The sequence below is a fragment of the Vigna unguiculata genome, chromosome 4 (genome assembly GCF_004118075.2).
Source record: "Vigna unguiculata cultivar IT97K-499-35 chromosome 4, ASM411807v1, whole genome shotgun sequence".
In the NCBI taxonomy this organism is placed as follows: Eukaryota; Viridiplantae; Streptophyta; class Magnoliopsida; order Fabales; family Fabaceae; genus Vigna; species Vigna unguiculata.
Window position 1 is genome coordinate 38,090,887 of NC_040282.1, and position 26,121 is coordinate 38,117,007.

The 26,121-nt window shown below is 31.9% G+C and overlaps 4 protein-coding genes across 4 annotated transcripts; all 4 read right to left on the reverse strand.

Moving 5' to 3' along the window:
• Positions 1-53: 53 nt before the first annotated feature.
• LOC114181376 (cytochrome P450 71A22-like) lies at positions 54-3,690 on the reverse strand. The gene is made up of 2 exons (XM_028067815.1): positions 2,658-3,690; positions 54-907 (listed from the first exon to the last, which is right to left on the reverse strand). The coding sequence occupies exons 1-2, from the start codon at positions 3,585-3,587 to the stop codon at positions 296-298; spliced, it is 1,542 nt and encodes a 513-aa protein (XP_027923616.1). The 5' UTR covers positions 3,588-3,690; the 3' UTR covers positions 54-295.
• Positions 3,691-8,101: 4,411 nt separating this feature from the next.
• On the reverse strand, positions 8,102-9,019 carry LOC114180888 (cytochrome P450 71A1-like). The gene has a single exon (XM_028067181.1). It carries the CDS (start codon positions 9,017-9,019, stop codon positions 8,411-8,413), a length of 609 nt encoding a protein of 202 aa, XP_027922982.1. The 3' UTR covers positions 8,102-8,410.
• A 124-nt stretch (positions 9,020-9,143) lies between these two features.
• On the reverse strand, positions 9,144-10,137 carry LOC114180242 (cytochrome P450 71A21-like). The gene has a single exon (XM_028066529.1). It carries the CDS (start codon positions 10,116-10,118, stop codon positions 9,144-9,146), a length of 975 nt encoding a protein of 324 aa, XP_027922330.1. The 5' UTR covers positions 10,119-10,137.
• Positions 10,138-20,582: 10,445 nt separating this feature from the next.
• Positions 20,583-22,728, reverse strand: LOC114182436 (cytochrome P450 71A26-like). The gene is made up of 2 exons (XM_028069302.1): positions 21,764-22,728; positions 20,583-21,276 (listed from the first exon to the last, which is right to left on the reverse strand). Exons 1-2 carry the CDS (start codon positions 22,706-22,708, stop codon positions 20,665-20,667), a joined length of 1,557 nt encoding a protein of 518 aa, XP_027925103.1. The 5' UTR covers positions 22,709-22,728; the 3' UTR covers positions 20,583-20,664.
• Between the last annotated feature and the right edge of the window lie 3,393 nt (positions 22,729-26,121).

The window sequence follows — 26,121 nt, forward strand, 5'->3', positions numbered from 1 at the left end:
ATCAAGTTTAAAAAGCAATTAGGTTATGATTAAGAAAACATTAATCAGAGGCCTATGTCAAAAAAAACATTATAAATAGGAACTCAAAGTAAGTTGTTAAGGATTTTTACTTTGTATCTATTACAGCATTATTACATTTACCTAAAGAGATTTTATAGACAGATATCCGATCATCTGGACAACCGAGCGGGAAAGAGCGAAAGGAGATCGAATGGAAGCGAGAGAAAGGAGATTGAACGGTAGAGACTGGTAACGAAAAAAGAGTAAAGACACTTGGAATCTAATTTGGAAGAGTTCAGAGATGAGGAGATGCAAGTGCGAGAAGAGGTAGTTTTCTATGAACAGTCAATCCAGTAGTTTCAGACAAGCAAAACGTGTGGTCTCCCAGCACTCCACCAGGCACAGTCCAATCAAACTGGTGCACAATGTTTGCAAGAACCAACTCATTCACAACCATGGCGAAACCTATTCCTGGACAACCCCTTCTTCCTGCTCCAAATGGAATCAACTGGAAATCGTGGCCTTTGATATCTATGGAACTCTTCAAGAATCTCTCTGGTTGAAACTGTAGAGGTTGATCCCAATAGGAAGGGTCTGTGGAAATTGCCCAAGCATTCACCAGTACCTGTGTGCCAACTGCAATATCATAACCCATCACTTTGGTGTCTTGCATGGATTCCCTTGGTATCAGTATAGGAGATGGTGGATGCAATCTCAGAATCTCTTTAACCACTGCTTTCAAGTATGGCATGTCACTCAAATCATCCTCGGTCACATGAGTCTTTGCCCTACCCACACTTCTCACCTCAGCTTGTAGTTTTTGCATCACATTTGGGTGTCTCAGCAGCTCTGTCATCGCCCATTCTAAGACAGCAAGGGTGGTATCAGTTCCTGCACCAAACATATCCTGAAATCAAACAATCAAACATATCAGTAATGGTTGATAATCAAAGGTTGTTGTCTGTTAATTAGTTTAAACCACTTTCTATTTATGTTTGGAATAAATCAGTTTTCTATTGATTTATATGCTTATATTTGTGCCAGCTGAGTTTTCAAACCATATGATTTTGGATAATAATATTTTAAATTACTTTATTTATTTATTTTTAATTTATTACTCCAATATTTTTAAATTATCACATCATACTATTAAAATAAATAATTAAAATGATAAATTAAAGTGCATTAAAATATTATTACTATATTGATTTAAAAATGCTGAAGAAACAAGAAGATCTGACATGATTGTTGTTGACTTAGTTTCTCTCTCCTACTCATTGAGTCGACCCTTATCCTCATTGATGAATGCAACTTTTGCAACTTTTGTTAGTTAAGCTTTTCATAACAGATAGAAGAGTTGGTTTTTGTGGATGAAATTGGATCGGATAATAGGTATTGCAGTCCAAAACAAAGAAAAAAAAATCATGTATTTTTGATAAGAGAATATTGCTATTTTGGGTATTATATTTTTATTTGGTAATTAATTTTAAAATTTGAAAATATCATTCATTGTTTTCTATTGTTTACTGGTTGACTATTCATCTAATATTTGACTATACATATTTATTGTAATGTTGGAATAAAAAAATAAAATAGAAATAATTTAAATAACTTATAAATCTATTATATATGGCAAATTTTTATTTTTTAAGTATCAAACTATTATTTTTACTTCAAATCAGATATCTATAAATTAACAAAAAAAAGATTATTCAGGGCTTTTGCATGTTATCCCTATCAATTATATATGTATATGTTAAGCTGAAGGATGTATGCTAGGTCTCTTTTATTTTTTTTACTAACAAGATAATTACCATATAATAAACCACATATCAATTTTATTGTGATAAAAAAAGTTTAAAAACCAAAATAAAAATATTTTAGAGATCATTTAAATGAATTAAAATAATGTTATTAATGAAGTATAAATAAATATTTTTTTGAATGATTTAAATCCAATTTTTATGAAATTAAGTATCTAATTTTAAAATAAATTATTGGATATTATGATAAATTTCCTATTAAAATATATCTAAACCAATTATTTTTATTGAAATTAATAAAATTCATTACATTTCTATTTAAAAAGAACTTTCCACCACACGAAAAAAGATAAGATAAGGTGGGAATAATATTTAAAATAAAGACAGTCCAACAATCTATCTTGCATTTTATTAATACTCAATTATTTATTACTTTCACTAGTTTTTTTTTTTTGTTAAATCATATTATTTCTGATACCTATATACTTTTTCTTTTGTTTCTCTCACTTTTCTGAGAATGTATGCCACATAGATTCTGAGAGAACTTTTGTATAATTTAACCCTACGTAGTTTTAATGTTCAGCAGAAACAAAACATAATAAAAGCTCAATCGAGAATCCTAGCAAAACACAAAATGTATATAAGAAGTAAGAAAATTGTAATATGAGTTTTATTTTTTGTAATATGAGTTTTTTTTTTTTTTTACTCTTATCTTTCATTTTTTTTAGTATGATTTAGAATGGATCATTAATTCTTTAAAGAAAAAGATAATGATATTTTAATCAATTATGCATTGAAACATGTCAGAAAATAAAAAATAAAAATAAAAAAATAAAATTCATAGTATAATTCTCATAAGAAAAGTAAAACACAAAGCATGATAGATCCTCTTACCATGATCAAAGCCTTCATGATAGTCCTATCAACCTGAAAATCTGTGGTGGAGCTTGTTTTCTGAATCCCCAGCAAGATATCCACAAAATCATTCTGCATATCACCATTAACACCATCACCATCATGGTTTCTCATACCAACATGCTCATCAACAACCTCATCCAAAAATTCATCAAGCTGTTTAGCCACTTTCTTTGCCCTACCATACATTCCATTAACTCTTCCAACCCAATCAAGCCAAGGTATATAATCCCCTATAACAAAAGCCCCCAAAAACTCTTCCAATTTGCTCATTGGCCCCCTAAGCACACTCCCTTCATATCTTCTTCCAATAACACTCCTACACACTATATCATTGGTCACATCAGAGAACAAATCAGTTAAATTCACTGGCTTCACAGAACCACAACTCTCCATAATTTTCTCTATCATTATCATAACTTCCTCTTCCCTCACTCTACGAAAGCGCTCAACTTTTTTCGCACTCAGCAGATGCAACACACAGATACTCTTCACCTGCCTCCAGTAGTGCCCATATGCAGCAGATGCCACGTCTCTGGACCCATACCAGAAGACATCAAACATCTTACGATGTGGTCTGTTACAGAAAACGTGGTCTTGGTTTTTCAGAATCTCACGTGCTGCTTCGGTGTTTGAGACCACCAGAACTGGCACCTTCCCAAAGTGGAGCACCATCAAAGGGCCATAGGTTTGAGCAAAGGATTTGAGAGTGTGGTGAGTGAGGTTGCCAAGTTGGTGTAGGTTTCCTATTACTGGAAGCTTTGGTGGAGATGGTGGTAAGTTTTTTTCTGATTTGGAGCTGAGTTTGGATAGAAGATTGAGTATGGTGGGAAAGGCTAGTAGCATGAAGAATGCTAGCATGGGAATGAAGAACCACAAGGAGATGGTTCCATTCAGAAAATTCGTCATTGGCTTCTGCTTCAAGATTGTGATCACTCGTGGATTTTGTAAACATGTGCTGGTAATGTTTTGGTTGGTTTATGTATATAACATGTTCAGAAGGATTGCAACCTCTCACATTTAAAAATAATTTTCTAATAATTAAATTTTGATAACCGACAGCCAGAATATATATTTTAAAGTGATTATTTATTTATTTATGCTTCAAAATAATTAAAAAATTCTTAAACACTCTTTGATAAATTTTATAAAGATAAAATAGTTTTACCAAAAAGTTAATTTTTATATTTTTAGAAAAAAGAAAAAGTAAATAGTAATAAGAGACACTATCAAATGATAATAAAAATGAAAATGATTTTTTGACTACTAAATTGACAACTTTTTCTTACAGTTTTATGTGTCATTTTCTAAGTGGTTTTTTATTTTTTGATTCTCAATATTTTAAAACCACTTAAAAGATATCACTTCATGTTATAAGATAAAGTTGTCAAAATTTAGTAGTTAAAATATCATTGTCCTAATAATAAAAATTAGATCATGATATCATGACTTCTATTTTTTAATTCATATTCTTTATTTTTTGATTTAGTGTAAACGATTGATTAATATATTTTTTTTCTTTTAAAATTAATGATCCACATCCATGTTAAAAAATAAAAAATAAAAGTCTAAAGATCATAATATAATTTCCATAAAAATAAGTAGGCTATTAAATCATTGATGTGGTTGAAAATATGTCTATTATGTTACGTTGTTGGATGGTTTTCATGACAGAACTTGTACAGCAAAAGTCGTGATGTGAAGTTGAATAAAGAATCTGGGACCATAACATTGATTTTCTGCTTCTCTCATCCTCTGAATTTAACACAAGATTACATATAATAAGATATGTAACCCATCAATGTTTTTGTCTTTAAAGGAGTAATTATCTGTTAATAATTTTGTAGTCCTTAATGGTAACCAATCAGGAAATGGCCTCATTTTAACGTATTGAAGAGGCCATAATTTTTTTTTTTTATTTCAACGTGTCAAATCACGACTCCTTTTAAGGAATGATTGAAGGTAATTGTCCTCACTAGTAGCCAATAATGCTGATAAAATCCATTCCTTTCGACAATTTTTTTCTTCTTATTATGGATATATGAAAAGACACAAGAGTTTTGTAATAGTGAAGTGGAAACCGTTAAAAAAATTGAGAACGAAATAATCGTGACCTTGACACAATCATACTAATTATTTAGTCAAAAATTATAATTATTATTTAGCACAAAACTTTTTTTACTTAAGAATTAAAAATTTAGACATAAAACTAAAACTTGTAAAGAAACGGCAACGTGAACAGAGACTCGTGTAACACACTCGTAGTCGTAGTCGTAGTCACGTAAAACACGTGTTACTCTTGGTCATGAAACAAAACTAGGATTAAAAATAGACACTCACGACAGTTTTAAATGATCGCTACTTACAAACTGATACGCAAAGTTGAGATGGTAAATTAGACCACGGCTTGGTAAACACTGGATCGTACTTCAAAAATTGACCATAATGAAAATTAATGTTATAATTCTATAATATGAACTAATTTTATGATTTTACAATGTGTTACATACACAACATAAATTGGATATGATTTATTAATTAACGTTAGCTTCTATTTAAAGTTAACTGTTTGACCGATCTTAAAAGGGCATTCTTTTAGTGTAGTTTTCGATATCAAAAGTTGTGATTCATGTTACTTCGGCCACTATGTTTGAATTTTTCTAATAAAATAATTAAATTTGTTCAACAACAAATATTTCTTTTTTGGATCAATTTGGTCGCAATGAATTTTTTTTTCCATTACTAAACTAATGTTATAAAAAAATTATCTTTAAAAAAGTATGTTTAATGGAAATTAAATCCTAATATGTTGAGGGCTTGGTAGACCGCTAAATAAAACTTTTATTAATATATTTAAAAGATAAAACTTATATATATATATATATATATATATATTCGTAAACTATATTATTACTTAATTAAAAATAATATTACTATATTTATATTTATAATAAATATTATTCTCATTTAAAATTAATAAATAGTATGATTATATATAGATGTATTATATAAAGAAATTTTAAATATATATATATATATATATATATATATATATATATATATATATATATATATATATATGGAAGGCTATAATATAGGACATTTGGAATCATAGAACTACTGTTATTTTTGGAAATGCAAAAATAGATGAAAAGGAAGATTTCATATTAGCACACGATTGGTTGTTTACTACTACTCTAACATAACTAAATCTTAGTCAGAGAGATTATAGTTCTATATGGTTATAAGACATTAGTCTTTTACACATATAAGACCTTAGACATCATTTTTACACAAAAACCTTAAGACAATGTTATTATGAGTCTTTATTCTTATATAGTGTTTAACTTTGTCTTTTCTATCCAATGTGGGACTTTGACTCATATTTGGACTATTCCCAACAACTAACAACTAAGGGTTGATACAAAAAAGCACTCAACACCTATTTCTTATGCTTTGAATGTTTCATGCAGGATAGTTGGTGGACTCTCATTGTAACACAAATGGTTTGGCTTGTATTCTCAATGGATCTTTAGGAGTGTCAATTATCGGAGAAGATAATATAGGTCAGTAAGTAATTTTGTTAATTAAGACCTCTCAACACAATTGGTAATTAAATTATTTCCATATAATGGACTCCCATTATCTCCCTTATCAAGGATTATATGTGTATTTTGTTAGCAATTTGGTATATATATATATATATATATATATATATATATATATATATATATATATATATATATATATATATATATATATATATTTAAAACAATAATAGAACATAAGCATGATGAAAAATAATTATATTGAATAATAATATTCACAAAGAATTAATAATACATTACACTCAAGGAAGTTAACTATTCTTAAATAAACATTCTAAATACTAAAATAATGATGAAGATTAATATTTCTAATCCAAAAAAATCATTTTTATTTCTCTCTCCTTGAAAAAAGAGTTTTCCTAAAAGGGGTGTTTATTTCCCATAAAGGTTGTTTTTTCTTAAATTTTTCAAACTCCTTATTTATAAAATTTTTGTAACTCAACTTGTTGGATGAGTTACACTCAATTCACTGGGTGAAAAGACCTTCATTGGGTGCATGACTTGGATTGGATTGGATTGGACTGGACCTGTAATTTTGTACTTGATCTTGTACTAGAATAACCAATTTTATTAATATTTCCACTTGTTGATAGTCAAATTATGTTGATATTTTTCATAATTTCTTTGATATTTTCACTTATCTACAAAATATTAAATATGTAAATCAATTTATCTTTTTCAACTTTATTAAATAAAACCTAAAATATATAAAAGATAATAATAAAATAACGATAAAAGATAAAAATAAATAAAAAAATAAAAGATACTTATTTCTTTTTAAGTAATATTTAAGGTTTTTTTAAAGAAATAAAAAATACAATTTTTATTAATTTTAATAACATATTTATAAGATATTGTATTGTACCTTTTGTATGTTTTTTTTTTTAATAACCATACACTTTCATTAAATGTGACTGAAAGTAACTAATTTAAAGTCAATTTGAAAAGAAAATGGAAGGTCCCAAATAATCCACGTCTTCAAAAAAGTAGAAATGGAAGAAGCACTTTAAAACTGATATCACTAATACCCCACTATATATAAAAAATAATACATTGTGAGATTAAAATTACAAAAAAAAAATCCTTTCACATGGATGGCTGTTAATGAAAGAAGCTTGAACATTGTCTACTCTTTACAATTATTTCCCTGCCTAATCAAAAGGATTAACTCCATGAGTCACTTTTATTCTTTTTTATTGCATTATTAAACAAAATCAAATTTTCATTAGTTATTTCATACATTTGTGCTTCTAATATATTATTATTTTAGAAAATTATATAAATAAAGCATAAATAATCTAACTATGACATCTCTTTCTATACCCTTCTATCGACTATATTCCCTGTGTATGATGGGAGGATTTCAATATCTTTTCTCAAAAAAAAAGTGATCAAGAATTTTAACTAACTCTACCAATAAATACACCAAACAAAACTACATTGTCTTTTTGTAACACATAATTTATCTATGGTAATAAGTCATACATACTTTTACACAGTAAGCAAGAAAATAATGTTTTGCAAGTGCAGAGTTGAGAAGATCCTAACATAGATCATAATATGTATGCCAAATTAAGCTAAGTCGTGGAATATTCTAACATACATGTCAAATTCTATGAAAATTATTATTAAACGATGATCTCCTCATAATATTGACACTTCTTATCTACTTTTTTCATCTTGTAAAATTAAAATTATATTATGATAGCATAACTAAAATTATAAGAGGTGTTACGAGAAAATCTTTGGTTTTATTAGTGTTGCAGAAATTGTTAGAGGGGTGTTTCAGAATACATAATTTTATCATTACGAGGGAAGACTAATCTTCTGACTTTTTCTTATTATCAACTAGATATAATTAGTTGACAATGACACAAATGGGTGATCCCCTTCGGTTAACTACTCTTGATACCACATCTACTATACTCAATGAGGACGAATACATTAGGTCCAAAAACTACTGGTTTCAAATGTGAGCTTCTTGAGAACCATGTCAGCCTCGTTGAGATTCTCATGGATGTGGTATGTTTCACTCCTTTAATTTACTTCAACAATGTTTATTCTATGTCCTTCACTGAAGAGAACGAAACAAAGTTATTTGAAGTTCTTACCATTAACTTCTTATTATGCATGATGGGATGCCATTGCCATGAGAGGGAATTTTCTATGACTGACCAATCCAGTAGTTTCAGTCATGTCCAGTGTCTGATCCCCCATTACTCCATTAGGCACTTCCCAGTTAAATTGGTGAACAAGGTTTGCTAGGACCAACTCAATCACATTCATGGCAAACATTATTCCTGGACAACCCCTCCTTCCTGCTCCAAATGGAAGAACTTCAAAATCCTGTCCTTTCACATCTATTGAACTGTTTAAGAATCTCTCTGGTTCAAACATTTCAGCTTTCTCCCAATAAGAAGGATCTCTTGCAATTGCCCATGCGTTAACTAATAATTGTGTGCCTGCTGCAATGTCAAAGTCCATCACTTTGGCATCTTCCACGGATTCCCTTGGAAGCAACAACGGACCTGGGGGATGTAATCGAAAACTTTCTTTAATCACTGCTTTCAAATATGGCATGCTACTTAAATCTTCCTCAGTTATGCGAGTTCTACCACTAATCACATTGCTTATCTCATCTTTTAGCTTCTGCATCACCATCGGGTGCCTTAAGAGTTCTGTCATCATCCACCCCAGGATAGAGGAGCTGGTATCAGTTCCTGCGACAAACATATCCTGAAACTCGGAAAGTATATAGAGAGATTTTAGAAAACTTGGTGTTTGACTCTACCATAGATTATACCATGAAGTTAGAAAGTCTGTTAGAGAATATTAGGAACAATTAATAATGGGGATACTACATTGTTGTAATCTTACATACCAGGATCAAAGCTTTTATGGTTGTTCTATCAATCTGAAACCCCATAGTATTTTTCTCTTGGATCCTCAACAAAATGTCCACCAAATCATTCTCCTCTTCATCATCATCATCATCATCATCACCATGCACAGCATGCCCTCTTCTATTGACATGCTCATCAACAATTTCATCAAAAAGTTCATCAAGCTCTTTAGCCACTCTCTTTGCTCTACCATACATTCCATTAACTCTTCCAACCCAATCAAGCCAAGGTATGTAATCCCCTATGAAGGGCGCACCCAACAGCTCCATCATTTCATTCAATGGCTCCCAGAGCTTTCTCCCTCCTTCACCGCTGTATCTCCTTCCGAGAGCAGCTCTACACACTATGTCATTCGTGACTGTAGAAAATAAATCACTTAAATTCACAGGCATCGCAGAAGAACAACACTGCTTAATCTCTTTCATCATTATCGAGATTTCCTCTTCTCTCACTGCACCAAAGGATTGAACCTTTTTCGCACTGAGAATATGCAAGACACAAATACTCCTTATCTGCCTCCAGTATTTGCCATATGGAGCAGATGCCACATCTTTGGAATCATATACGATGATATCAGACATCTTACGGTGTGGTCTGTTGCAGAATATGTGTTCTTGGGTTTTCAGAACCTCACGTGCTGCTTCAGTATTTGAGACGACAAGAACTGGAACCTTCCCTAAATGAAGCAACATTAAAGGGCCATGGGTTTGAGCAAAGGATTGGAGAGTGTAGTGAGTGTGGTTGCCAAGTTGGTGTAGGTTTCCTATTATTGGAAGCTTTGGAGGAGATGGTGGTAAGTTTTTTGCTGATTTGGAATTGAGTTTGGATAGAAGAAGATTGAATATGGCGGGAAAGGCCAGTAGCATGAAGAATGCTAGCATGGGAATGAAAAACCACAAGGATATGGTTTCATTCAGAAAATTAGTCATTGGCTTCTGCTTCAGGATTTTGATCACCCGTGTTAGAAAGAATGTGTATGATGCAGGAGAAGGAAAAACGATATGGTGTTATTACTTGAGAAAGAAAGAGAATTCACTGATGTATATATAAATAGCAACCATGCACGTACAACTGGTGTGCATGTGCCAGGCAACTAACCAAACGAACCGGTACATCTCTTAACTTACAGTGGATTTCGCAATTATTGTTGGTTTATTATGATATAAGAACATGATCACGTGGATGATTGATTTACGAAAGCAACTTAAGACAGCAAAAGTCATGATGGGACCAGAAGTGTTGAACAAAGAATCTGGACCATAATAACTACGAGAGAAGAAAAAAAAAATCCACAAAAATCTAACCACATTATAGTCTTAAGGTGTTTGGTGTTCCGGATGGACCCTAATGGTGACAATATAATTCCTCAAACTAGATTTTTCTTTTATGGAAGAGCTTGTGGTAGAGTCTATGGTGCAATCTTTGTTCGACTGGTACGAGTAATTTGTTATTGGGGTGTAACCTCTTCTTCTCATGTACAGAGTCTTGATACTAAATTGGTCGTGTGTATGTGGATTCTGACTATTGAAAATAATGTTCAAATTTTACGACAAATTCATTCACACTATAATAATTCTCAAATGGTCCCTAATTTTTTTATGTATGAAGAAGCTCAACTTGTGAAAGAAATTGAAATTAGTGTTTAATTAAGTTGATATCGTGGTTGAAGGAAAAGATTCTACTACTAAAGAATATATATAAATATATATATATATATAAATATATATATATATATATATATATATATATATATATATATAACTATATATAAAGGGGATTCCCTCTTTTGTGTCCACATTTCACAATTCCAACTTTACCCTTTATAATTTAATTATTTATTAAATTTTTAAAAATTAATGGTTATTTGTATAAGTTTTTATAAAATTATTTACTTATCTCCTTTTTCTTTTTTTCTCCTACTATTCATCAACAGTTATTTTTCTCTTATTTTCTCCGTACATTTTATTTTATTTTTTATAAATATATTTTTATTTTATTTATTAACTTAATAACATTACAACATCATCAATTATTAATATAATTCAAAAAAATGTGTACACACAGGCGCTATCGCGCCTGTGTTTACACTAGTATTATATAAAGAGATTTCTTTTGGTGTTTGTTTTCAATTTTATTTTTTAAGATTTTTTAAATAAAAAATAATTAATTTATAAATTTTACCCTTTTAATTGGTATTTTTTTAATTTAATAATTTTTTTCTTCTAAAATTTAACTAATCTTTTAAACTAAAATAACTATTTATAATAAAAAAATTATCCAAAAAAACTAAAAATTACCTCCAATAAAATTGTATTACTTTTATAATAATAATAATAATTTATATTTTTTATAAAAAAAAATCCCGAGTATTACAATAAGAACGTTTAATACAAAATAATATTAAGAAATAATTATATTATTAATAATTTAAATAATTATTAATCATTACATGATTTTTCAAATGTATATATTAATCACAAAGCACTTTATTTATTTCATCCACACTCCTTCAAATAATTTTGCATCATTTTTTATATTAATCACAAAGCACTGAGAATAGGAAATTTTGCATCATTTTCAAGCCATATTTGGTATGTGCGATTTTCAAGCCACTTTTTTCCTATTATAAAACTGGTGTAATTCAAAATAAAAAAATAAATTCAAAAACCAATCGAAATAGATTATATTATATTTTTTTTTGTGAATCTACATTTTCTGAATTAATCAATTTATTTTTTAGTTTATGTTGAAAGTCAAGAATAAAATCAGTTGTGTGAAAACACATGTAGATGTGTGGCACACATGATGCCCAAATCACGAAACACACTTATCCAAATATCTGATAACACAAAATTGGAACAAATTTTAATTTGTTTACAACAACCGTGTTAGTGTTAGTGCGGCCCGCTGCTGGTCCCTTAAAATAAAATAAATTGAAAATATTTTGATTTGTTAATTTTTTTGTTATCTTTTAAAATATTTTATCTATATATATTTTTAAAAACATATTCAATTACAAAAATAAAATTAAATAAATTAATGTATTTAAATAAATTAATTAAAATACTTAATATATTTACTAGTTAAATTATTATTATAATTAATAATTAGAAATTAAATTTTAATAATATAAGTTGTAATTTAAATAATGCAATACAAAAAATTTAAAATAATTAAAAAAAAACTAATTATTCATGCCAGCTCTCTATTAGTTTATTAAGAAGTGTTAAAAGAAATGGACAGGTTGAAGATATCAACCTAATTCGTCAAATTTTAATAAATCAATAAAAAATTGACAAGTCAAAATTTACTTTTATTTATTTCAAATAAATTATTTAATAGATGTAAGACCCACTTTTCTGGTATTATGTTAAAGGACAGGACCTTAATTTTTGGGCTTAAGGGCTAGTCCATAGGGTATTCTAAATCTCTAAACCAACCTTATTCCTCTCATTCTATGCACCTATCAGAAAAATAGCAGTCTCACTCTCTCTTCTCCCTCCAACAGAGCTCAGCTAGGGTTTGGCTCTCATTCTTCATTGAGCTAGGAGAACTCCATTTATTACACGTAAGTCAATCCCCAACTAATACTTCCTCTTTTCTAGCTCTGTTGTTGCAGTTCCAACTAGAGCTCTTCTACTAATCTTGTTTTCTGTTCTAATGTCAGTATTCCAGCTTGCAAATCAGTTCTTGGATTTGTAGTAATCCTTTAATGTGTGCTTGTACCTTCCACTATCATTCGTCCAGGTAAGGGAAGTTAGAACCCTTTTGTTTGGTGCGATGGTTGTTATCTTGCTTGTGTTTCTTAATTTTTGAGCTTATATGTTGTTATGAATGTATGGTATGGTTGGCATTATTGTTTGGATGTGAAAATGTGGCTGTGGCAGGATGAACAGTGGTGAGACCTGACACTCGCGCCCAGGCGACCCAGCCTCGCCTAGGCGAGACTTGCAGAAACAGAACCAAACTCGCGCTCAAACTCTCGCGCAGGCGGAGAGTTTTTGTTTGAGCGAGACAACATCTCGCTCAGACGAGAGAGGCTCGCCTAAGCGAGTACGCGTGGGGGCTTGAGGTATGTGTTGCATGTGTAACTCAGGCGAGGAGGCTCTTTTTGGGCGAGGGGTATTCTCACTCAGGCAAGTAGCGACTCACTTAAGCGAGAATCCGTGAGTCTCGCAGGGTTCCCTGATGACAGTCTCGCCTAAGCGAGACCCTGTGGCTTGGGCGAGACTGGCACGGGACTTCACTATAGAATTGTTCCTTTCATGTTTGTTTGGCTTAGTATGCTTTACCTTGAGTTCGAACTGTATGAATTGAGTGACCTTGTATGAATGAGATGGAAATTATGATTCATGAGTTTTGGCATGATGTGAGCATGATGTTTATATGGGATTGGTTCACAGAATTTAGTGGTTGTAACACCCCATTTAATTAATAAAAATAATTAATGGAAGCGTCACACAAAATAAAGTAGAAACGCAGTCCAGGAGCTTAAACCTTATTCCTTACGGTATTCGAGGCACACCATGATGCCAAAACATAACAGATTACAAGAACCAAAGACTAACAGTAGATGATAGAGTATTAAAGAGTAAAGCAATACATGGGCCATAGTCCTAACGAAAAGCCCAAACAAAAACATGATGTCCAACCCAGGCAGACTATGTAGCAGAATCATCTCTTCCCGGTTGACCTCGAGTGCCTCTCGCATATGCTCACATCAACAAGTTGGTGATCATCGCAAAAGAAGAAGAACGACATACAAGACAATCAAACAAGCAAACAGGGTAAGTTAGAGTAGAAACCATACATCAAGCAGTCACATGCTATTACACAATCCAAGCAGTACCTCCGCTTAAGTTGTGTCAAAGGCGCCACTATCTTGGAGAATCCCTCTATGAACCTCTTAGTAGCCAACCCACGAAGCTCCTTATCTCTGTTGTTGACTTGGGACTCTCCCGCTTAACCACTGCCTCGACCTTTGCCGGATCCACTGCAATGCCTTGCGCAGATATCGCATAGCCCAAAAATTGCACCTCGTCCATCCATAATTCACACTTGGATAACTTGGCATACAATTGCTTCTCCCTCAGAACATCAAGCACTAATCTCAGGTGCTTGGCATGCTCCTCCTGAGTCTTAGAATAGATGAGAATGTCGTCTATGAAAACTACGACAAACTAATCTAAGAAGGGCCTGAAAATCCGGTTCATGTAGTCCATGAACATCATCGGAGCATTGGTCACACCAAAAGGCATAACCACATACTCATAGTGTCCATACCGAGACCTGAAGGCCGTCTTTTACACATCATCAGCCTTTACCAAAATCTTATGGTATCTCGACCTCAGATCGATCTTCGAGAACATCGATGACCCATGCAATTGATCCATCAAATCGTCAATTCTTGGGAGTGGATACTTATTCTTGATTGTCATTTTGCTTAGTTGCCTGCTGTAACATCCCTGGCTACCCCTCCTCGGGCCCCAGAGGCTGTCAGGTTACTACAGCCCAATGCACCCCAACCCCTCACCCTTCTCCGTCCATTCATACTGGGTGGGTTGTTGCCAGTGGGAATCGAACCCCTAACCTGACCTTTAACACCTCTGGCTCACCAGCAGATGTTACCAGTTGTGCTGCAGCGCAACTGGTAACATCTGCTGGTGAGCCAGAGGTGTTAAAGGTCAGGTTAGGGGTTCGATTCCCACTGGCAACAACCCACCCAGTATGAATGGACGGAGAAGGGTGAGGGGTTGGGGTGCATTGGGCTGTAGTAACCTGACAGCCTCTGGGGCCCGAGGAGGGGTAGCCAGGGATGTTACACCTGCAGTCCACACACAAGCGTGAACTCCCATCCTTTTTCTTCACCAACAACATTGGTGCTCCCCACGACGAAGTACTGGATCGGATGAACTGCTTCTCCATCAGCTCCTCTATTTGTTTCTTGAGTTCCACCAACTCCGCCGGAGCCATACGGTATGAAGTCATCGATACTGGACTGATTCCTGGTACTAAATTGATAGAGAATTTCACCTCTCTACTAGGAGGCAACCCTGGCACTTCCTCTGGAAATACGTCTTCAAACTCTTACATCGCAGGTATGACCGACGTTCCTTCCTTCTCCTCCACCTCCATACGAGTGAAGATCATGAAGCACTGCGCGCCACTTTGAACCTTGTTCACCACTCCCTGAGGAGATACCAGTTCAGGCTCCTCTAGGTCGGGAAAAACAGCTTCTTCTCTCGACAGTCTATAAGAATGTGATTGGCAAAGAGTCAATCCATCCTTAAGATTACCTCTAACTTTTGTAGAGGTAGGCATATCAGATTTACCTTGTATCTACGCCCTTCTACCTCCACTAGACACTGAGCACATAAGGACGACGTCCTGACCAAACCTGACGCCGGAGTAGACACCACAAGTTTGCATTGTAGCTCACACACCGACAGACCCAACTTTTCCACACATGCATCTGACACAAATGAGTGTGTCGCTCCAGAATCATACAATACACAACATTTCATTCCAACTATCAAACAGTAACCCATAACCAAGTTACCTGAGCCAGCAGCCTCCACTCTGGTCATGGCGTACACTCTGCCTGTCGCCTGAGGCCTGTTGCCTCTGTCTCTCCGCTGAAGCCGGTGAGGAGTCTGAACTGCAGGGCGTGTCGCTGCCCCAGCAAGGGTGGGACAGTCTTTTCCAAAGTGGCCCTCCTTGCCACAGTTGTTGCACCTGCGTTAACCCTCCATGTGTGGGCAGGCGCTCCTTAGATGGAGACCTCCACAAATATAACAATGCACCCGATCCTGTAGAGGAGAAAAGTTCCTAGACCCCTGAGGCTGAAGGTGAGGTCTGTCATATGGTCTCCTCCGCTCCTCATGTTTGGGCTTGGACCCAGATGGTCCACCTATCCTTTGTGGTTGTTGTGGGCGCTGACCTTCCACCTCATTCTTCATCTTCTCCATCACTCGTTCTTTCTGCACCAGTGCAGCACAGTCCTTGATGGATAAAGGGGCTACCATCAAGCGGATGTCGCCCCTGAAATCGTTCTCAAATTTTCGGCTCCTCCACTCCTCATCAAGTGGCAAGGTATAGAAGCGGTTGAGGTGCTTAAACTTCTCAGCATAATCCGCCGTTGTCTTGTTCCTCTGTGTCAGCTAGAGGAACTCCACCTCCTTGGCATACCTGACGCTGTCAGGAAAGTTCTCTGAGAGAAATTTTCCCCTGAATGCCTCCCAAGTCACTAGTTCGCCTCTTTCCTCCATGATGGATTTTGTATTGATCCACCAGTGCTTAACCTCTCCGGTGAGCATGTATACTGTGAAAGCCAACCTATTCTCCATTGGGCACGTTTTAGCATCAAAGACCCTCTCCATATCCTTTAGCCATTGGTCCGCGACATCAGGACTAGTCTTCCCATCAAACTTTACCGGGTGATGTTTCAGGAAGTCCTCCAGACTCCACTCTCTCTGGCAGTCGTGGCTCAGGGCCAAATACAAGGGGCAGCCACCCTGTTCTCCTCCAGCTGGCGGAGGGCCTCCATATGTTGTTGGTGGGCATCCTCAGCAGCTACCCTAGCAGCCTCCATCTGTTGCATCACCAGTTGTTGCTGCTCAAGCGACACTGCCTGTCGCTGTGTCGCTGCATGGATGCTTTGTGTTGCTGCATCATTATCGTGCTTTGCTGCGTCATAATAGCTACCATTGCCTCTATTGCTCTGGCGATATCTGGCACATCGTCCTGGGAGGATTGCAGAGTCCTACGAGGTGGTGTCATAGTTCACTAGCACACAAGAAATCACTTGGTTAGGCTTGATAAGATAGGAATTCAACTAAGAACACTTAGAAAGACACAGAGAAAGCTAAGCAAACATCCAAGTCCACAGACCTAAGGAATGACCGCTCTGATACCATAAATGTAACACTCATTTAATTAATAAAAATAATTAATGGAAGCGTCACGCAAAATAAAGTAGAAACGCGGTCCAGGAGCTTAAACCTTACTCCTTACGGTATTCGAGACACACCACGATGCCAAAACATGACAGATTACAAGAACCAAAGACTAGCAGTAGATGATAGAGTATTAAAGAGTAAAGCAATACATGGGCCATAGCCCTAACAAAAAGCCCAAACAAAAACATAATGTCCAACCCAGGAGGACTATGCAACGAAATCATCTTTTCCCGATTAACCTCGAGTGTCTCTCAGATCTGCTCACATTGTTTAAGCTCCTGGACCGTAAGGAGTAAGGTTTAAGCTCCTGGACCGCATTTCTACTTTATTTTGTGTGACGCTTCCATTAATTATTTTTATTAATTAAATGGGGGTGTTACAGTGGTACTATGACACTAAATATATAAATTAAAATTGAGTACATTTAAATTAGGAAAATTACTTTTTTGACAATTTGTTTTTGACAAACTTGACAAATTTTCCATAAAAAGAATTAAAATAAATTATTTTTTTACTTTTTAACCAAAATAAAGTAATAAAGTAGCACTTTTTTTACCTAATTAGGTAATTTGTCAAAGTTTGTTAAAAAAAACTGTTAAACTATCATTTTCCTTTAAATGGAGTTATACTAACCTTCTATATTTTCCTCATTGCACTTAAATATTGCTTCAAGTTCTTGAGCATCGATAAATTTGAAGTATTGAGCCTTTTAGAATTTAATTTTAATGGTTCAAATCTACAAACATATAAGAGTACATGATCAACAATAATTAAAGAAAAACATAAATTAGTTTTTTTAAGTAATAACCAACAAAAGATAACATTGTTATAATATTATGAATTTGAATATACAAATTATACATATGATCAAGTTAAATACAAGCATTCATATCACTAAGAATATTACTATTTACTTTATTTTACTTTACTGTTCTTCTTGTTCACTCGAATATTGGAACTTTTTAAGTTTTGTGACATATACACATCTTCATTTCCTTCTTTTTGTATTATAATTTGGGACTTTCATTTCATATGATAAAATGGTAACACGAATAGTCCTTTCCAAAGTCTCTAATCTCATAACCTTACCATTTTTTCTAACCTTGTTTTTTTTACTTAAACATGTTTTTTTACAATTCAAAAAACTAAAAACTATACACATTTTAATCAATCACTAGTGAAAATATGTTAATTATTTTAGTAAAAGAAATGTAAAAATATAAATTAATATAGCACTAAGAAAATCAAACATCGAAACATTAGATTTCATATCTACACCTCAATTATTTACACCAATATAATTTCAGTAGGAGAACAAAATATTCAAACATTACTCTTAAGTGTAACTCACATATATAAAAAATAAATTGAATAAGTTAATAGCTATACAAAACTGATATAAAATATATATATACATAATTCATATCAAACTTTCTTAACATCAATTTGATACAAATAATTATATATGAAAAATAATGCAAAGAAATAAATAAATGCTTTTGTTTCTGTTATATTTTCCTTCTTCAAGTGGAACAAGCTCACCCAAAGAGGCATGAATAGAAAAGAGATAATTTGCTCTTCATTCCATCACCAAGGTAGATCTCATTCACTCCCCTTCCCTTGTCTTTCTTTTTTTAAGCATACAAAAGTAGAGATGGCAAATAAAATCGTCTCCATGAGTATTGTCCGAATCCGTCTCCGTTTTGACGAAGAATTCTCGCATTGACTGGATATGGGTATGGGTATGGGTATGGGGAATCTCCGACTTTTTCAATTAGGTATGAGGATGAGTATGTGGATGTACATATCCCTGTCACAATACCCGTCCCCACCATATATTCGTCCCCGTTTAAATTATTAAAATATTCACAATTAATTAAGTAATCATATATACTTTCCATTTTTATTTCTTATAATTATTTGGTTTGTCATGAAATTCATTCACATCTTCAATATATTTTTCATCTTATTATAACCTTTATGTAATTGTGTTAAAATGATGTATGTCAATTAAGAAAATTTTATGTCTCACATTTGAATATTTCTATTATTTTTAATATTTTTATTTATTGTATATTTTCCTTTCACATGAATGTTTAATACTCTCAATTTAAGTGTTTAATAGCATAAACCTTTTATTTACTTGGTAATATAAAAAAAAATCTTTACTTATTATTATTAATATTGAAATAGTAAGAAAATATGTATGAGTATGAGTACATAATTATACTCATTACAAGATAACAATTACAAGATAACAACGGGCTGAGAAAAAAAATTTGATATTATTAAGTTTGGGTATGAGAATAAGAATAAATTTTTTCAACAGAAATTGATATAAGATAGCGAAATTCGTTCTTGTCACATCCTGTACGGAAGCCACAAGTCCCATCAAATTAAATGAAGAATCAAATTAAATGGAAAATGGTGTGAGAAGACAAAAATATAACAAATTCCTAAAAATTGGATTGCGCGTGCAAGCAACCAAAGTCCTCACTTTTTTGATGCTGAAATTCTGCCAATTGTGATTATTAAACCCCAATCCCACAATTAATACAATTCTAATTCTATAACCGCAAATCTAATTCTAAAAGCAATAAGTTGGAACGAAAAGAATTAAGGAGAAATGAGTACCTTGAAAATCTAATGGTTGGCGTTAAAGAAATGAAAATGTTATTATCAAACCTACTCAAAAGTAAACTGCCCAACAAATATTTTTAATAAATATTACAAATAAATTATATAGATTTGTTTACCAGCCAAAATTATTTATAAAATACATTATATTGATATAAGAAAATTATAATATATTCTGTTAAATAAATATAAATATTAGAATTAAAATAAAAATTTTGCTTCATTTTTTCCTTTTAGTTTTTTTTTTCAAATTTCTTCTTTCTCCCCTTTTCGGTTTTTATCTTTTATTTCCTTTCTTTTTCATTTTCTTTCTCTTCCCATTTAATTTCACTTTTACTTCTGAAAAATTCATAATCATAACAATTTTTACTAAAGTAGGGTAATTTGTTTTAAAATTTACTAAACTGAAAAACATTTAAAAAAATTATGGATATTAGTAAGTGGTGTCTATGTGACATAATTTCATTTTGAAGAAATTGTTGCAAAATTTTTAAAATTGAAGTTGATATCACTTTAGTTCAAAGCATTTTGCACAAAATTTGTGTCAACTTTTACCAAAATTAAAATAAAATCGTGTCATCTTAACACGATTTGAGTTTAAAGAACTAAAATTGTATAACATAGATACAATCTCAACTTAAAAACTTATAAACTAAAGTTGTGTAATTGTAAGACGATTTTTTTACGATAAAGTTGTACTACTTTGAGACAACTTACATAAGTATCCATTTTGATAAATTTAAGAAAAAAATACCCTACTTTATTAAAAAAAGGAAAGAAAAAAAAAACATGGCCATTAATTATAACATACGACTAAAACCATAGCCGTTTATTTTTCATCTTATAAGCGATTACATTTATATTGAATAACATTTATTTCTTATGTTTGTGGGGATGCAAGTGCAACAAGAGGGAATTTTCTACGGCTGGACAATCCAGCAGTTTCAGCCATATCCAATGTTTGATCCCCAGCTACTCCACCAGGCACTTCCCAGTTAAATTGGTGAACAAGATTTGCTAGAGCCAACTCATTCACAACTAGGGCAAACACTATTCCTGGGCAACCTCTTCTTCCTGCTCCAAAAGGAATCACTTCAAAATCATGCCCTTTGATATCTATGGAACTGTTCAAGAACCTTTCTGGTTGAAACTCTTGAGGTTGGTTCCAGAATGAAGGATCCCTGGAAATTGCCCAAGCATTAACTATTATCTGTGTGCCTGTTGCAATGTCATAACCCATTACTTTGGTGTCTTGCATGGATTCCCTTGGAAGCAATAAGGGAACTGGTGGATGCAATCGAAGAGTTTCTTTGACCACTGCTTTCAAGTAATGCATGTTGCATAAATCCTTCTCTGTTACGTTTCTTCTATCACCACCCACACTCCTCACCTCACCTTGTACCTTCTGCATCACAATTGGGTGCTTTAAGAGTTCTGTCATCGCCCATCCTAGGGCTACGGAGATAGTTTCAGTACCTGCAGAAAACATATCCTGAAAAAAAAAAAATCCATTGTTTGTCAACATCATGCTCTCTCTTTTCAAATAAACTCGATCTGCATATCTTTACACTCTTAAGAGTTCAAGGTGAGTTTTGAAAGTCCGACATTCGATAAAAATGAGAAAGATGACGAATATATAGTAGAAGGATTTATAAACTTATTGTCTCAGGACTTTGGATGAATTAAGCTTAAAATTCACTCTTTAACATGATATCAAAGTTTGTTGTTTGTTGAATCTATTGAGTTACTGTTATCGAAAGATTTATTGTTCGTTGAGTTGATCTGTCTTACACTGTTGGATCGCCAGTGATAAAACTAATTTATAGTATATAAAATAGATGCAAACCTTATCTTACAAACTGATTTTGAAGATTTAATTAAGTTTAAAATCCATTCTCCACACGTGCATTTACTATACAGCCGATTTATTTATTTAAACTAGAATATCACAAAGACGTGCATGTATTAATTTGACGTACCAGGATCAAAGCCTTAATGGTTGTTCTATCAATGGGGTATCCTACAGCATTTGTCCTTTGGATCCACAACAAAATGTCAACAAAATCGTTATGGTAGTCTTCACCATTAACATCATCATGCTCTTTCTTACTAACATGCTCCTCAACAACTTCTTCAAAGAATTCATCAATAATTTTAGCCACTCTCTCTGCCCTACCGTACAATCCGTTAACCCTTCCCAACACATGAAAGCAGGGTATATAGTCCCCCAAAACTGGAGCACCCAAGAGCACCTGCATCTCATCCATGGCCTCCCGAAGCTTACTCCCTCCTTCTCCACTGTATCTTCTTCCGAGTGCAGCTCTACTCACTATTTCACTCGTTAATGTTGAGAATAAATCAGTTAAGTTCACAGGCATCAAAGATGAACAACACTGCCTAATCTTCTCCATCATCATGGAGATTTCTTCTTCTCTCACTGCATGAAAGGATTGAACCTTTTTGGTACTGAGAAGATGCAAGACAGAGATACTCTTTATCTGTCTCCAGTAGTTACCATATGGAGCAGCTCCCACGTCTTTGGAACCATACAACAAGATATCAAACATCTTACGACGTGGTCTATTGGAGAAAACAAGATCCTGGGTTTTCAGAACCTCACGAGCTGCCTCAGCTGTGGAGACCACAAGAACTGGCACGTTTCCGAAGTGAAGTAACATCAAAGGGCCATAGGTTTGAGCTAAGGATTGTAGAGTGCGGTGAGTGAGAGTGACAAGTTGATGGAGATTTCCTATGATTGGAAGCTTTGGAGGAGATGGTGGTGAGGATTTTTTGGCCATTGTAGTGATGGAATTTTTATTCCATTTGGATAAAAACTTGATGACAGTTCGTAAAAGAAAGAGGATAATGAAGGTAGCCAGTAGGAGGAACAACCTTGTAGAGTTTTCATGTATAGAGGTCGACATTTTGCTTCAATGGCAGTGTGTTTTGTTTGGTTTGATACTTAATTATCAATGCGGTTCAGGTATTTATATCGGTTACAGAGCGTCACCCTAGCTTACGTGTTTGAGGAGAATTTGTTCAAGAAACACGTTTCATGATTTATTCTTCAATTCATAGTACTAATTTAAGTTTGAAAACAACATGATCTGAATCATGGGATCGACATCGTACCAACTTGCACACACATGAAACTTGAAACAGAAAGACATTTCTTTCTATCAAATCAATTTCATTTTCATTTTCAATTTCTTATCTCATTAGGAATAGCAACGGAGTGAGTACAAATATCATTATTCTATATTTATTCTTTTAGAAAAAATTCATTAACATTCCTATATCAAATCCAATGGGTATTAAACTTTTGTTTTATCTCCATTTTCATCTAGTAACAGGTATAATCTTGTATCCGTATCGTATCCGTTTACTAACTACTTCAATATCAATTTTGATAAAAGAAAAAAAAATTACGGTAAAAGAAACATAATATTATCAAATACTCAATATTAGGAGGATGATTATTTCTTCGATATAAAATACTTTGAAATAAATTATAACTGTTTACATTTTATATTAGAATACCAAATAAAATTTCATGAGAATCAAAACATTTATTAAATTTGCAAACATTATTAAAACCTAGGTGATAAAATTTAAAAATATTTTTTACAAAACTATAAAAGGAAAATAAATATTCAAATTAAAATATATTTTAAATGTTTGTTTACTTCAATTTTTAAACTCTAATGAATCTCTTTTTTATACACTAATAAAAGTTATAATACATCACTTGATCAAAATGACACAAAAAACAAATAATAAATATAATAATAAAATTTTGACATAGATTTTGTATCTTTTGAACTACAATATATGTTGGATAGTGACAAAAAAATATACATGGCAATTATATTAAATTTTTATATTATAGTAAATAAAAATTATTTATACAATTAAAGTGAAAAAATAGCATGATTGATAATGAGTTAGAAAATAAAAAATAATTAGATAGAATATATCGAAATATTATTCTACATGATGAAAATAAACAATAGATAAAAATATTAAAAAATTAACAAATGTGTGTCTTATGAGAGACTATTGAAAGAAATCGCACAAAGAAAATCAAATGTATAATTAAGGGTATGATAAGATGAAAAATACCTTAGAAATCTAAAGAAACTTTTCAAAAGATACAAGATATATGTTAAAGTTTTACTATTATGTTTATTATTTGTTATTTACGTCATTTTGATCAAGTGGTGTATTATAATTTTTACTAGTGTATAAAAAAGAGATTCATTAGAATTTAAAAAAATGAAGTAAACAAACACTTAAAATATATTTTAATTTGAATATTTGTTTTCCTTTTATATATTTTTTTTAAATATTTTTAAATTTTATCAACTAGGTTTCAATAATGTTTGCAAATTTAATAAATATTTTGGTTCTCATGAAATTTTATTTGGTATTCTAATCTAAAATGTAAACAATTATAATTTATTTCAAAATATTTGATATCGAAGAAATAGTCATCTTCCTAATATTGAATATTTGATAATATTATGTTTCCTTTACCGTAATTTTTTATTATTTTATAAGAATTAATTAAAATTAATATTGAAGTAGTAAGAAACATGTATGAGTATGAGTACGAGATTATACCCGTTACGCGGTGTATTATAATTTTTACTAGTGTATAAAAAAGAGATTCATTAGAATTTAAAAAAATGAAGTAAACAAACACTTAAAATATATTTTAATTTGAATATTTGTTTTCCTTTTATATATTTTTTTTAAATATTTTTAAATTTTATCAACTAGGTTTCAATAATGTTTGCAAATTTAATAAATATTTTGGTTCTCATGAAATTTTATTTGGTATTCTAATCTAAAATGTAAACAATTATAATTTATTTCAAAATATTTGATATCGAAGAAATAGTCATCTTCCTAATATTGAATATTTGATAATATTATGTTTCCTTTACCGTAATTTTTTATTATTTTATAAGAATTAATTAAAATTAATATTGAAGTAGTAAGAAACATGTATGAGTATGAGTACGAGATTATACCCGTTACCCGGTGGGAAGGGGACGAGACAAAACAGAGAAACATTAAATGAAATAGGTAAAATTCATTGTTGGAACATATATAATATATAAATATGTGTAAATCTCACTTTAAATCGATTTTGTATAATGAAATTAGATTTAAAGTCCATTACTTATTATGATATCAATCATTTAGAACCTATCTTAATAAAATTTATTATTATTTTTTGAGATAATTATGTCATTTGTTATTGAACCGCTATGAGATCATTCACAAATATCTATCTAACTGTAGTAATTTTATCCTACAAACTAATTTTATAAGGATGAATTAAATTTTCTTAAACTATTATTGATAAAATTAAATTTAAATATTTTGAACAAGGTTTGCTATTAGTTTTGCAAATGAAATATAAAAAATAAGTCATTAAATAGTGAGATCCAACTAAAAGTCATAATCCGATTAAAAAAATGGTTATTCGTACTAATGTTATCATAAGAAAACTCTAATTTGTAAATAAAAACGTTAATCGTGTGTTTTTTTATTACTTGAGTTATTGTTTGATGTTTATGGGCGCGTGCTTTTTTTTCTTCTGATTTAATAGTTTTAGCATGCTGTAAATGATTAATGGTTAGTAGAAGAATTTATAGTTAGTTTGAACTTCCGTGATCAAGAATGATACTTAAGATGCCAACTTTTGTATTAATTAAATGTTTTATTGCTTAGGCGTGAAAGAATTATACATTAGTTGTTAAAAGAAAAAAGAGGGACTTAGAATCAGGAATCTCACGCTCAGTTCAAAACTTTGACACTTATACTTATAACTATAATTCAAAACACATTGCGTACAAAAATTCAAATTTCTGCGGCTTCTTCTTGTCGTAAAAACACTGCGCGTGCACCTTTCATTCTTAATATGCAAACATTACGTAAATTTGCACACTTTATATATATATATATATATATATATATATATATATATATATATATATATATATGATAAAAGAATTCTAATCTAACATAAAAAAAAAGTTTACCCTTTACACAAGTTCTTAATAAATTTCAATTAACATTTCATTAACGGATTTTTTTTTTATTGTTTTTCTTAATTAATTATCTGATTCTAAATTCAGATAGAAAAGAAAAATAAGATTCTTGAGTAGTCAAACCTTTTGAATGTGGAATCTCTTTAAATTGATTAATTCATTCAAACAAAATTTGAATATTTAATAACAGAATATTTCAAAATTCATAAAAGATTTATTTGTATATGTTAGCAACCACGATATATATATATATATATATATATATATATATATAT

Excerpts from the sequence above, each read along its gene's own strand:
- LOC114180242 (XM_028066529.1), bottom strand. The coding sequence starts at position 10,118 with ATGACTAATTTTCTGAATGAAACCATATCCTTGTGGTTTTTCATTCCC.
- LOC114182436 (XM_028069302.1), bottom strand. The coding sequence starts at position 22,708 with ATGTCGACCTCTATACATGAAAACTCTACAAGGTTGTTCCTCCTACTG. Across the intron at positions 21,277-21,763 it reads CCATTAAGGCTTTGATCCTG|GATATGTTTTCTGCAGGTAC; the intron begins GTACGTCAAATT and ends TTTTTTTTTCAG.
- LOC114181376 (XM_028067815.1), bottom strand. The coding sequence starts at position 3,587 with ATGACGAATTTTCTGAATGGAACCATCTCCTTGTGGTTCTTCATTCCC. Across the intron at positions 908-2,657 it reads TCATGAAGGCTTTGATCATG|GATATGTTTGGTGCAGGAAC; the intron begins GTAAGAGGATCT and ends GTTTGATTTCAG.
- LOC114180888 (XM_028067181.1), bottom strand. The coding sequence starts at position 9,019 with ATGTTTGTCGCAGGAACTGATACCAGCTCCTCTATCCTGGGGTGGATG.